General features: G+C 41.3%; 1 protein-coding gene across 3 annotated transcripts in view; it reads left to right on the top strand.

Moving 5' to 3' along the window:
* The window catches only part of pemt (phosphatidylethanolamine N-methyltransferase), an 82,733-nt gene extending 68,004 nt beyond the window's left edge, over nt 1-14,729 (top strand). For 2 of the 3 annotated variants that reach the window (XM_082543691.1, XM_082543693.1), the window contains exons 6-7: nt 10,035-10,109; nt 14,297-14,729. In XM_082543691.1, the coding sequence (XP_082399817.1) occupies nt 10,035-10,109; nt 14,297-14,351 (130 nt within the window). In that variant the 3' untranslated portion in view covers nt 14,352-14,729. Of the gene's footprint in view, nt 1-6,488; nt 6,675-10,034; nt 10,110-14,296 lie in introns of those variants that run through there. The other variant, XM_082543692.1, reaches the window with a different exon arrangement.
* Nucleotides 14,730-15,060: the final 331 nt, after the last annotated feature.

The following is a 15,060-nucleotide window of genomic DNA, read 5'->3' as shown; positions in this document are numbered from 1 at the left end:
TAGAGTACTGGATCCCATTTCAGATTTCTATTTAGAGGAGTCCAACCCAAGGTTTTTTGACAGTCATCACTGGCTTTGTAAGACTCTCGTGTTTGTATGGGACCACCAAATATCACCACATTACAAATCTTTTTTCAGTCATATGCCTGTTAGTTAGCACATTCTTTTTCTGTTGTTTAACAGTGGTCAGCAAAAAAATCAAGTTATGAAATGTTCTCTTTGTATAACTTGACTATGAAGGAGCTTCACAAAGCTGCTAACCTGAATGTAATATAGTTTATTTGTTATAGTAACCCATATTTCAAAATAAAATCAGCCTTTGTTGACTTGACATCTTGACGTCGATTGCAGCCACATCACTCAGGGACTAGCTAAGTAGCCTATTCCTAGATCAATACTCATTAACCCATATTTTCCCAGGCTGAGGTCTATCCAGGAACAGTGTCTGCAAATGAAAATCAATGAGAGCCAGAGAGATGAGTGTGTGACCTAAATATTCCTGCAGACTAAAGGTTTCATGTTCAGTGTGCAAACTGTATAATACACATGCAGTCTGTCAGTTACATCTTATTCATGTTACAATTTTTATAGCAAAGTACTAATACTTTTACTTCTTCCTCAACTGTGAGCTGAGGAGCAAGTTGTTGTTTTTCTTTTACATTTAAATTTATTCTTTTTTTAAAAGAAACGCTAACTTTTAGGACGACGCAGGGTTGTCCAAGCTTATGCCAAAGAAGGATTAGCACATCTGCAGCCTGCTTCATACACAGAGCACATATGGAATCGCTCACACAGACTGTGCACATTCATATTCATAAACAATACTTCCAATGAGATTTCGCTAACAGCATGTCGAGCGAGACTTACAGATGGACTGAATATAATATGCTGCGATTATTCAAATATAGCATTCATTTATTCAGACATTTAACTCACAGCAAACTGACAACTGCTGTCTCATTGAATCGTATGCTTCAGAGATCACCATTGTTTCATATAAATCATCTAACATTCTGTCTCAGAATAGGAAGCCAGACAGCTAAAAGGTCATGAACTACTAATAAGCAATATCCTGCTTCTTTTTCTAGAGCAGTTTCAATCACAAAAATGGGATGAATATAACACTGCGTCATACCAATAAATGGCGATGATGTTCCGGTGTGGCATAAGGAATTTTTTTTTGGGGGGGGGGGGGGGGGGGGGTTGTTTGTAATTATGACAGTTTGTTATATGGGTCAGTGTTAAATAGAAATTTACACAAGGTCTACTGACTCACCCTGTCAGATTGGTCTGTCGCAATCAGTGGGCCTCACAGAAGCCAGTGTCGTGTGTCAAATTTGAAGCTGGGGAAAGATGTGAATCAAATGTAATCCCAGTTATTACTAAACTGACACAGAAATTTAAAGTCACGGGAGAGCTGTTGTTGCTCTCATCTTCTTGCATTAAGCATACAACATAAACCTTACTGGGTTACTACTATTAATGACTAACATACAACACAAGTAATGTGGCTATGCCCCACATCCATATTTTCCCTTATAGGACTTTATGACTTAAATTTGTATTTTCAACTCCTGCTTGTTTCGGGTTTTGAGAAGGACTAAAATGTGATGCCTAGAAAACTGGATCAGAGTAGTGATGGTAAATTCGATTCTTTTTACTGAATCGAGTTTGAATGAGTCACTCACCAAAGTGAATCGTTTTTTTGAGTCATTTGAGTCACTGAGTCATTTGCCCAGAGAGTGCAAAAAATTTACATTTTCACTCAAACTTAATTTGTTTCTCTTTTCATGTAAATCCTACTGCTAAGATGAGTGATTGAAAAAGAAAAACAACTATTTTTATAGAGCAAAAAAATTAAGATTTCTAAAGGGAACATTTATTTTATTTTATTTTATTTTATTTTATGTTATTAGTATTTTCCTCAAATGTGTCAAATATATATTGTGAGTGATTCGTTCATGATTTGCACATTACTGGATCACTAAAGTGTCTGTTTGTGCTGCCAACCTAACTAAACAATTTTTCTGCCTTCATCTTCATCTTTTTGTGATAAACATGTTTTCTGATGGTGTTGGCCTCTTTCAGCAGTCTTATCACTTCAGACGTGCTTCTCCAGTCCCAGTATTAATTGGGGTTTGCTATTAGACCACACTTTGATATGCAGACTGGAGATGCTAGGAATCTGGCTGACTTAATGATTAGTGAATAACCGACTCTACCTGGGGCGATCGTGGCTCAAGAGTTCGGAGTTCGCCTTGTAATCGGAAGGTTGCCGGTTCGGCCCCGGCTCCGACAGTCTTGGTCGTTGTGTCCTTGGGCAAGACACTTCACCTGTTGCCCTACTGGTGGTGGTCAGAGGGCCCGGTGGCGCCAGTGTCCAGCAACCTCGCCTCTGTCAGTGCGCCCCAGGGTGGCTGTGGCTACAATGTAGCTTGCCATCACTAGTGTGTGAATGTGTGTTTGAATGGGTGGATGACTGGTTGTGTAAAGCGCTTTGGGGTCCTTAAAATAAAGCGCTATACAAATACAGGCCATTTACCATTTACCTACGCTTATATTTTGGAGAAAGGCAAAACAGCTTTTTTGGGAAAAATTTTAATAATTTTTGCTGCATGTTTGATGTCTGATTACTGTTTCTGATTGCCAAGACTTGAAATCAATTTAATAGCAACAGAAATTACATATTCTGATTGCACAGGGTTAGAATTGGGGTTAAGGTTATATTGACACTGACAGCCAAGACTGCACCCAGCAACTCACTAGTGAAACATGTGTGTCTCCCAACTAGGTTAGTGGTTGCTGGAGGTTGCTGGCAGTTGCTGTCAAACTGATTACTAAAACCTTTGTCAAGTAGACCTAAAGACTGGTTATTGACCCTACCACCCTGAGGGAAAAGTGTGTCTTCTGTGGACTCTGAGGTTGCTGGAAGTGTCACGAGTGTAAAGTTGGTTACAGAGATTTTAATCGTGCTGCATCAAAACCTTCCCTGCCGATAGCTAGCAGTTTTCAGCATTTGTCAGCAGTGTTGGTCAAGTTACTTGAAAAAAGTAATCAGTAACTAATTACTGATTACTTCCCCAAAAAAGTAATCCCGTTACTTTACTGATTACTTATTTTCAAAAGTAATTAATTACTTAGTTACTTAGTTACTTTTTAAAAACACGATTTACAACCTGAAGAGGTGATAAAGTGATAGATCTTTCAGCCCAATTCTACTTTTTCTACATAATCCATCATACAAAATGTAATCAAATGGAAAAGTCTCTTTTTTTAACTTGTTTTATCAGTTTTAATCTTTTAACTTTATGCATCAAGCAAAAATTTAATTATATGCAACATTCTCTGACTTGAAGAAATTAGTTTAACATTTAAACCTATTTTCGACACATTCCAGCACATAAAATAAAATATTTTTTGTGTTTACACTCACTCTTTCAAATAGATGCAAGTAAAGTAAAGTCAAAGACTCAGTAGTCCTGTTGCTCTATTTTCACCTGTAAAGCAGGAGTAGGGCAGGCGGAGGTTTACCCTGGTGCAGGTGTGCCGCGGTCAGTTGAAGAATCCGCGAGTTTCTCTGTGAGTTTCCCATTACGTCATGGCGCACTCGGTGCTTGCTTGGAAGTTTAGGGGGGGTTTTTTCACTGTAAAAAGTTTTCTTCCCACGCACAACGGACGCTAATGTTTTTGTCACTTTTTATGGAATCAAACTCAAAGTAAGGTCAGTACTTCCACGCTTTAAACGCTGCACGCTCATACTCTCTCTCACAATCGATATATGATTCATTGTTGATCTGCACACAGCTGTTGTCACCAACGGCGCACTCGCTTACGTCACTGTCATGAGACATTCTCGCAAAAAAATCACGGTTTTAGTAACGCAGTAACGCAGCGTTCCTACGGGAAAGTAACGGTAATCTATTTACCGTTTTTGCAATAGTAATCCCTTACTTTACTCGTTACTTGAAAAAAGTAACCAGATTACACTAACGCGTTACAAGTAACTCGTTACTGCCCATCTCTGTTTGTCAGAAGTTTGCAAGAAAGATGCCAACTTGTCTTCAAGTACAAACTTCTCACCAAGCGGTGGGGGAATTGTAAAAAGTGCATTCAAGAAACCTTTCACCTTCAAAGTAAAAGTTGTGCATTTTAAAATGTTGGCTACAGAAGTAAGGCACAACTTTTACTCAAAAATCATTTTACATGAACATTCTTCATTTTCTGTTTGGGTTGCACTTTTTCAAGTTTCACTACAGCTCAGATAGCAAGTGGTGAGTGTTTGCAGACAAGTTGGCATCTTCCATGCAAACTATGGGCGACCAAACTAATCTTTTAGCAATCAAAGCAATTACAGGGAGCTTTTTGGTGTGTACCTTCTCACCGATCTCACATTTGGACTGCCAGCAACTACTAAAAAAACATTTGGGAAATAAACATTTTACCTTAGTAGCTGGAGATTGCCAGAGGTCACAAACCGGTCTAGGTTTGTGTGACTGAGACTCTAAACTTCAGAGGCTCAGGGTGTTAGTTCCACCCTGTTCCTTGGTCTCTGCAGCTCAACGTGGCAAAGACCAAGGAACTGATCGTGGACTTCAGGAAGACCAGGAAACACTTGACCCCTGTTTCAATCCAGGGGGTCAGTGTTGACATTGTGGAGGACTATAAATACCTTGGAGTACACATTGACAACAAACTGGACTGGGCTAAAAACACCACAGCACTTTACAGGAAGGGCCAGAGTCGTCTCTATTTTTTGAGGCGACTGAGGTCCTTCAACATCTGCCAGAAAATGCTCAGGATTTTCTATGAGTCTGTTGTGGCCAGTGCGATCCTCTATGCTGTTGCATGCTGGGGGAGCAGGCTGAGGGTCGCAGATGCCAACAGACTTAATAAACTGATCCGTAAGGCCAGCAATGTTGTGGGGATGGAGCTGGACTCCCTCAAGGTGGTGTCGGAGAGGCGGATGCTGTCCAAGATAAAGACAATGTTGAATAACACCTCCCACCCACTCCATGACATGTTGGTCAGTCACAGGAGCACGTTCAGTGAGAGACTGAGATTACCGAAAAGCACCACTGAACGACACAGGAAATCATTCCTGCCTGTGGCCATCTCCCTGTACAACGCATCCACTTAACACACTGTTTGCTGCTACAACTACACATGTTTCTTGTTCAGCTATTTATTTATGAGTGACTTATGTATGTATGTATGCATATATATATGTATATATTGTACTATTCTTAGTTAGTGTATTGTCTGTCTTGTCTTAATGTTGGTTTATAATGGAGCACTGTAACAAAAAATAATTTCCCCCAGGGATCAATAAAGTATTCTGATTCTGATTAACTTGTAATCCAAGTTACACCCCCCCCCCCCCCAAGTACCACAGACACAAACCTATTCAGATAACTTGTCAACGTCATGTCTCCTCATTGTGGCACCTCACCTCATCCTCCTCACCACATCAAACACATTCACACGGTTCCCAGATGTGATAGATTAAGTGTGTCTCAAACTGGTATATGTAAAACAGTAATGTCCCCCCTTAGATAACTTGTATAAGTGTTATTACCTGCAAAATGTAAAAAGCTTACAATACTGACATTAAAAAGGCGACAGGTTACTGAGTACTGAATGGCTGTATGATTTAAAATGAGTTAAAGTTCAAATGTGGCATATTGAAGCTGAAGGACAAATTTCCTCTTCTTTCATTTTGAGTTTTTTAGATAGAGCTACAGAGCCAGTGCAGTGTCCTTTGTCATGGTCTTGCATTTGAATAAGTCTGGAAAAGCACTGAATTTATTACTGCCCATTTATCTAGGTCAGGGTGGATAGTTTCATAAGCCTGTTCAGCAAGTCAAGTTCAGCTCCCCCCGTGTCCTGCTCTGATTGATTCTGATTAACCTTTTTTCTTTATCCTAATGGCAAACAAGTCTTTGAATGGTAAGCTTCAATAGACGGTGTGGCAAAAATGTAAATCAATTGTGTGAAGTGTCAAATTCAAAGAACAAAAATGCTCTGCAACACACACTAACAGTGAATATAATGGCAGCGCTCTAGCTTGTCACTAGCTTTTTCTTATTCAGATTGCTGTGCCTCATGAGAGGTGTTTTACATCAGCACTCAGGTTTTTGCTTAAATATGCCCGCTGCTTTTCCTCCTCTTATGCAAGACTGCATGTGCTACTGTGCAAAAGCACACTTTAACATACAATGAATGTGTGTCACTGTGCCACTTCCTGATCAGATATATGTAGGTCAGTGTGTCGAGTGAGTGTAAGATTGCTGTTTCTGATGCCCACCCACAGATGGCTTGTGAGTAAGGTGTAGCTCCTGAGACACATACAGGTGCTTTCTGAGTTATTAGCGTAAAAAAGACTAATAGAAAGTAGAGTGCTACAATAAAAAGTAAAATACATGTCACTCATTAATTTAAGTTGTCTATATTTTAATTCCTCCACTCTTGTTTTCCACCTGTATAAATAGGATACGATGGTTGGCGTTTTTCCAGCTCCACAGTGTAATGTGGAGTCAATGCAAGACACCCTACGAGACCACCCATCTCCCATGCTACAGTTAGCAAACTGCTTGCCAAGTTTCGTGAAACTGGTTCAGTGTTGGATTTGCCAAAATGTGGACACAATAAAACTGTCACTAATGAAGAAACATCAGTGGCTGTCCTAGCTTCATTCAACAAGAGCCCACAGTGTAGCACTCGCCGCATGTCACTGGAGAGTGGACTTAGTCGAACATCCCTTTGGCAGATATTAGCTACTCACAAATGGCACCCTTACAAACTCCAGCTACTGCAGCATCTCAACGAGGATGACCCAGATCGGCGCACAGAATTTGCAGAATGGGCAAAACAAAAATTGGAACAGGACCCTCAGTTCACGCAGAAGATTTTGTTCAGTGATGAGGCAAACTTTTATGTGAATAGTGAAGTTAACAAACAAAACCACCGCTATTGGTCTGACACTAACCCACATTGGATGGATCCCTCCAAGACTGTTGGCACAACAAAAGTGATGGTTTGGTGTGGTATATGGGGTACAACGATAGTGGGTCCATTCTTCATCAATGGAAACCTCAAGGCCACTGGATATTTGAAATTGCTACATGATGATGTGTTTCCCTCTTTATGCACTGAAGCTGGCGCGTTCCCTGAGTGTTTCCAGCAAGATGGTGCACCACCACATTATGGGTGCCAGGACCGAGCATTCCTAGATGAACAGTTTCCTGGAAAGTGGATTGGTCGTCGTGGGCCAGTTGAATGGCCCCCAAAGTCTCCCGATCTGACCCCCTTAGACTTTTATCTTTGGGGTCATCTGAAGGCAATTGTCTATGGTGTGAAGATATGAGATGTGCAGCACCTGAAACTACGGATACTGGATGCCTGTGCTGGCATTTCTCCTGCGGTGTTGCTATCAGTGTGTGAAGAGTGGGAGAAGAGGGATGCATTGAAAATCCAACACAATGGGCAGCACATTGAAGACATTTTATAAGTGGTCAGAAACTTGTAAATAACTCATGAAAGAATAAAGTTATGTTGAAACCAAGCACACCATTGTTTTTCTTGTGACATTACCAATAAGTTTGATGTGTCACATGGCCCTCTTCCTATTGAAAAAACAAAAGTTGTATCCAAGATGGCCGACTGCTAAATGGCCACCATGGTCACCACCCATCTTGAGGAGTTTGCCCCCTCACATATACTAATGTGCCACAAACAGGACTTTAATATCACCAACCATTCCCATTTTATTACGTTGTATCCATATAAATGGCCCACCCTGTACATCTTTTTTGTGGGAAATGTTTATTTGGTGAAATCAGTCATATATGCCTAGAGAGCAGTCTGCTAACCTAGTATTTACCTGGTGACCAGTATTCCCCAACTAGTTTGCAAGTGGTTGCTGGAGTTTGTTGAACGTTAGTGTTTATGTGACACCAAAAACCTCTTTGTAATTGCTTGGGTAGCTAGCATATTGCTGCTGTCACTGTAATTTGCATAGATTAATCCATGGGCCTTTAGTAACTGAGTTCACAGTGACTGCCAGCAACCTACCACTTACCATCCAGTTGTGGAATACATGTTTCTCTGGCGATCAGTGGTTTCCAGATAGTCCCCAACCAGTGCCTCGACCTGTGTGGCTCTTTCTTTCTTTCTTTTTTTAAAGCATAAGGATAGCATAGTGGTTAGAACTGTTGCCTCACAGCAAGAAGGTCCTGAGTTTCCACTTCCACCATCAGGCCAGGGCCATGCATGGAGTTTGCATGTTCTCCCCGTGTTTGCATGGGTTCTCTCCGGGTACTCCTGCTTCCTCCCACAGTCCAAAGACATGCAGGTAGTGGGGATAGGTTAATTGGTAACTCAAAATGGTCCATGGTCCATGGTCTGTAGACGACGCCATCAACATGGCCCTACACTTTATCCTGCAGCATCTGGACTCCCCAGGAACCTACGCCAGGATCCTGTTTGTGGACTTCAGCTCTGCCTTCAACACCATCCTTCCAGACCATCTCCGAGACAAGCTTTCCCAGATGAATGTGCCTGACCCCATCTGCCGGTGGATCACTGACTTCCTGACGGACAGGAAGCAGCATGTGAGGCTGGGAAAGAATGTCTCGGACTCCCGGACCATCAGCACCGGCTCCCCTCAGGGCTGTGTTCTTTCTCCTCTGCTCTTCTCCCTGTACACCAACTGCTGCACCTCCACCCACCAGTCTGTCAAGCTAATCAAGTTTGCAGATGACACCACCGTTATTGGGCTCATCTCTGACGGGGATGAGTCTGTCTACAGGAGGGAGGTTGAACGTCTGGTGTCCTGGTGCAGCCACAACAACCTGATGCTGAATGCCCAGAAGACAGTGGAGATTATTGTGGACTTCAGGAAGCACACAGCCCCACTCCCCCCCATCATCCTGACTGACACCCCCATCACCTCTGTGGACTCATTCCGCCTCCTGGGTACCACCATCACCCAGGACCTGAAGTGGGAGCCCACCATCACCTCCGTCATTAAGAAAGCCCAGCAGAGGATGTACTTCCTGAGGCAGCTGAAGAAATTCAACCTGCCAACACGGACGATGATGCAGTTCTACACTGCAATCATCGAGTCCATCCTCACCTCCTCCATCACCGTGTGGTACGCTGGAGCCACTATCAGGGACAAACAGAGACTGCAGCGTGTTGTGCGCTCTGCTGAGAAGGTGATTGGCTGCAGACTCCCATCTTTGCAGGACCTGTACACCTCCAGGACATTGCGGCGTGCAGCTCGGATCTCAGCTGACCCTTCTCACCCTGGACACAGTCTGTTTGACCTGCTCCCCTCAGGCAGGAGGCTCCGGTCCATTCGCACCAGAACCTCTCGCCATAAGAACAGTTTCTTCCCCTCTGCTGCTGGACACATGAACAATAACCATATGACTGTTCCCGCTACTAACACATGACCCTACGCTGTGTTCACTGCATCATTCCATGATTGGCACTGATCACCACCTGCACTCATGTATATATCTTTCAACGTAGCACTCTTAATTCTTATTCTCATGTATATATCTCATGTATAGCTCATGCACATATCTTTCTACGTAGCACTTTTAATTCTTATCCCTACTTTTATTTTTTTCATGTCTATTTAAGTGCTATTTATGACACTATGTTTGCACTGAAGCACCGCAGCAATTTCCTAATGTTGTAAACCTGCTCAACATTTGGCAATAAACCCCTTTCTGATTCTGATTCTGATTTTGGTTGTCTGTCTCTGTATGTTGGTCCTATGATAGACTGGCAACCTGTCCAGGTTGTACCTACTAAGACAATTTGGATAGGCTTCAGACCCCCATCACGACCCTGACAAGGATAAGTGGAAGAGAATGAATGGTTTTTTTTTTTTTTTGGGGGGGGGGGTTAGGTAACGAATGACATTACATTACATGTAATGGATACTTTGCTGAGAAATGGTCTAGTGTATATAGCATATGTAACTAGACCCTTCTAACTAAGTCATTTTCCCCCTCTGTCTGCAGTGGTGCCAGTCCTGTCGGTCTAGTTCTTACTGCCATAGTGGCCTTGGCATACAAGGTGGCAATAAGCTTTGAAGGGTAAGTCTTTCTAAATTTCTCATTTGTCATTAAATCACATTTGTTGTTAAAATCCTTTATATATGGGTTTAGTGAGGGCAACATGTGACAACTGAAAATAACCTTAAATAATAACTGTAGGTTACAGCCCCCAGAAATGCTCGCTACAAATGCGGTCTTATAAAATCAAAAAAACCAACAAGAGTCAAAGAGATCCAAGAGCCCTAACATTTAGCAACATCTAAAAAACCTGTAACAGTAATTTACTGACCATACAAAAGAAATAAGAAAATAAAGATGTGCAAATACACTGACTTGATTCATCAGTTATAAAACAAAAACAAAAACTGCAGCTGTAGTGGCTAGAAGGTGGAGGAGGGAAGAAAACAACTTCCTGCTCCCTTTTTTTATTGGTTTCCAGCTCATTAAACCAAACTAGAGACACCTGGAGGAAAAAAGCAGAGACTTATGAGTCATGGGCCCTAGACTTTAATATGCAGATAACCAGAAGGAGGAGAGGACATGGATCAAAAAACCTTTCTGGTCAAAAAATGAAGGCTGAATGATAATGTGAAAAATATGCAAATAAACTTAAGTATTGTTTCAGCACAGACTTATTCAGCAGTCAACCTGCATCTGCTGAGTCACACAGATTATAACACAGGATCCTGAAGGTCTGGTGTTATTACTCATGACACGTGTCACATCAGCAGCTTTTAGAAAAGACTGAAAATTACATTTGTTGATTAAAAACAAGAATCAGCAACATATGGGATCAGTGTTGGTCAAGTTACTTGAAAAAAGTAATCAGTAACTAATTACTGATTACTTCCCCAAAAAAGTAATCCTGTTACTTTACTGATTACTTATTTTCAAAAGTAATTAATTACTTAGTTACTTAGTTACTTTTTAAAAACCACGATTTACAACCTGAAGAGGTGATAAAGCGATAGATCTTTCAGCCCAATTCTACTTTTTCTGCATAATCCATCATACAAAATGTAATCAAATGGAAAAGTCTCTTTTTTTAACTTGTTTTATTAGTTTTAATCTTTTATCTTTATGCATCAAGCAAAAATTTAATTATATGCAACATTCTCTGACTTGAATAAATTAGTTTAACATTTAAACCTATTTTCTGCACATTCCAGCACATAAAATAAAATATTTTTTGTGTTTACACTCACTCTTTCAAATATATGCAAGTAAAACACAGCAGAAAATAAATAAAGGCAAAGACTAGCGGTCCTGTTGCTCTATTTTCACCTGTAAAGCAGGAGTAGGGCAGGCGGAGGTTTACCCTGGTGCAGGTGTGCCGCGGTCAGTTCAAGAATCCGCGAGTTTCTCTGTGAATTTCCCATTACGTCGTTGCGCACTCGGTACTTGCTTGGAAGTTTAGGGGGGGGGTTTTCGCTGTAAAAAGAAGTTTTCTTCCCACGCACGATGGACGCTAATGTTTTTGTCACTTTTTATGGAATCAAACTTAAAGTAAGGTCAGTACTTCCACGCTTTAAACGCTGCACGCTCATACTCTCTCCCACAATCGATATGTGATCCATTGTTGATCTGCACACAGCTGTTGTCACTAACGGCGCACTCGCTTACGTCACTGTCATGAGACATTCTCGCAAAAAAATCACGGTTTTAGTAACGCAGTAACGCAGCGTTCCTACGGGAAAGTAACGGTAATCTAATTACTGTTTTTGCAATAGTAATCCCTTACTTTACTCGTTACTTGAAAAAAGTAACGAGTACGTTACTGTAATCTAACGCGTTACAAGTAACGCGTTACTGCCCATCTCTGTATGGGATACAGCAACATAACTGGAAAGCCTCCACTTACAAAAAATGCAATCATGTTCTGAGGATGTAGATGGTAACAGTGTTACTTTTTCTGGCATCAGAAATTCTGGAATATCAGAATATTCCATGTAGCTGTTCAATCCATACAGTTAAATCCACACAGAAGTATTAATTACAGAGTTCCTGTTTATTTATCAGTATACTATAGAAATGTCTGTTTTTTTACAATGTATCAATAGTTTTATAAATAAATAATTTTAATGTATTATTGAAATATTAATATATCCCTGGGATTAAATATGCAGTTAAACTTATTTACATTAAACAGAAAGGAGATTTTTCACTGGCCGGCCCACTTAATGTATGTATGTGGCCCATGATGTGAAAAGAGTTTGACATCCCTGCTCTATCTCACCAGTCCAACAAAACTTGGCTTGGTTTATAACTTTTTTCCTTCACTGCTTCTCATGGACAATTTCTTCTGCAGCACGACTCACCCAGCGATTGCAAGAAATGATTCTGCTATCCTTGTCTAGCTGAGCGTTTCTGAGTAGCCTCAATAGACCAAATAAATCTCCACCCGAGTAAAATGAAAGTCTAAAAAGAGATTTTTAACCCTGGCTGAGTCGGAGGCATGCTTTTCTGAAAGTGTCAGGCATTAAACACAAGCTGTGCATGAGCGCACAGATTTACATCCGGCAACACTGATCCATCGTTGTCTCACTTAGCTTGAACCTGTGAATTGAAGGATAGGCAGGTGCCAGATTTTACCACACACTGCCACTGGGATTCATGTGCTATATTTGTGTTTCGCTGCTGGAAGAGATTCAGGATGATCTCATTTGTTTAAACTATACGTGGAGAGTAGGGTGTCTGCTTGGATTCTACCTCACACGGTGACTGGAATTGGTAAAAGTGGCGGTGGGATTGATGCGGGAGCCATGCAGGGAATAGAAACTGGTGTCAAGTGAGTTCAGAGAGCGTCTTGGATTTGTTTTAGCTCGTAATCGCCATCTTCATGATACAAATAGTGCAGCGATGAAAGCTCACACCAGGATGAAACGGCACTGTTTCATCTATTCTTACGCACAGTTTATTAGATTACTATGACTTTCCTGAAAAGTGAGAAACTGATGACTGGCCATGGTGGTAGATCCACAGGCTGAGTGCTCTGAGAGTCAGCAGGATAACAAAAAATTACTTAACAGTGTGAAGTGTAAGCATTTAAATGTTTAATAAAGATGCTGTGACATCCAGTACTGCAGGAGCTCTGTAGAGTACTCCTAAAAAGCTGCGCTGTGCATTTAGTTTTTTCACTTTTATCATACTTCAGTTCCTTATTTCCTCGCTTTAATGATATACTCAGTAGTCACCATGTTAGAGACACAGTTTAACTAACCATTAACTAATATCTCAGCCAGTCACATGACAGCATGGTTCCAAATGCGTCCCGATGTTCATAACGGGGATGAAATGTGATTTCAATGGTGCTGACTCTGCCATGGTTGTTGGTGCTAGTAGATTAGCACGAACCACTGATCTGCTGGGGTTTTCCCACACAACCATCAGTAGGGTTTACAGAGAATGGTCTAGAAGAGCACAGAAAATATCCAGTGAGCAGCAGTTCTCTGACCTGTTGATGCCAGAGGTCAGAGGAGAATGGCCAGACTGCTTTGCGTATGCTCAAATAACCACCTGTTACTACCAAGAGATACAGAAGAACATCTCTGAATGGACAGCGTGTTGAACCATGAAGGAGATGGGCTATAGGAGCATGTTGGATGACACTCCGGTTAGCTCAGAGCAGGAAAGTAAGTCTGCATTGCATGACTTCACCAAAGGGCCAGGGTTTAGGGTAAACTATATGTAAGCATGGATCCATCCTGCCTTGCATAAACAGTTGGTGCATTGGGAGATTTGCATCATTGGTGTGCAGTCCTTGTAGGAGCTATACAATGAAGAATGAAGGTAAAACAGGTCTAACCCAGTACTAGCAAGGTGTGCCTAATTAATGGGATGGATATGATTCCTTTTGGCAGTAAACTTGATTGCAACGATACATTGAGACCAAGAGGCAGTGTCCCAATATGTTACATCATGTTGTAAAATTTTCACGATACATAAATTCTTTAAGCGTGTCCACTGATTCTGATTCTTGTGTTAGCCATTAGTACCACAGAAAAGCTTCAAACTCTGTTTTGCTCTTGGACTCCAAAGTTTTGATCTGCATCCATCTGCAGCAGAGTGGTGGAGCACGTGGAGAGACGAGGGCATCTTGCTATCGTTCACTCATATACTCAAGCTCCCTCACGGTTCAACACACAGGCGCGCTCCTGGCACAGAGTGGTACAGCCTTCCAAGCTCATTTATTGTCCCATTACATGTTTGTTTTTCTGTATTTGCAGACCATTCACCGAACAGATCTATCGAGAGAGGAGTCTGCGCCACAAGCATGAATAATTTCCCCCGGACACGTCCTATTTCGGGTTCAGATGAGGATTCCCTCCGGTGTGAACAGACTGAGAGCCTTGGTCATTATTTGACCTCCTCCATGGATACGAAGGAAACATCCCCACTACTGATCCGTGTGTTTTTCTGTTAGTTCAAAGTGATTTTGTGAAAGGGGAATCTACATGCAGGCTTTTTTCTGATCCTGTCACATGTCAGTCCTTTTGAGATCGAGAATCCAAATATCGATAGTATCGATTCAAACGCTGGTTTAGTATCGGATTAATAATTTGCTTCTATCCCCACAGTTCAGTGTGTAACCCACTTAATTGTGTTAAATAATTATTTTTTTTGTAAATTAAAAATATACCTCAAACATGCACTGTGAAACATGTCTGAACCTTTTTGTGTTGACTGTCATGTCTGTTTAATTTAGGACCTACAGCGCATTTAAACAACAGAAGTGGTTCAGAGACGACACGTTTACCTTCCAGCTCTCCAAAAAAACTCAGTCTGAAAATACATGAAAATCTGAAAGGTGTCTTTTGTTGTGTTACTGTGGAAAGTAAAAATCACAGTGACTTTAGTGGTCATTAAAATGTGTTCAGAATTTGCAAAATGATGATTATTCATCTCCTAAGTCATGACGCACTGCTCCACCCTACATAAGCTGCCTTTATAAGTTAAAGGTATCGGTATAAGCAATACTGGCTCTGTATTT

The sequence above is a fragment of the Aulonocara stuartgranti genome, assembly GCF_965226115.1.
Source record: "Aulonocara stuartgranti genome assembly, chromosome: 8".
In the NCBI taxonomy this organism is placed as follows: Eukaryota; Metazoa; Chordata; class Actinopteri; order Cichliformes; family Cichlidae; genus Aulonocara; species Aulonocara stuartgranti.
This window is presented reverse-complemented; position numbering and strand designations above follow the sequence as displayed.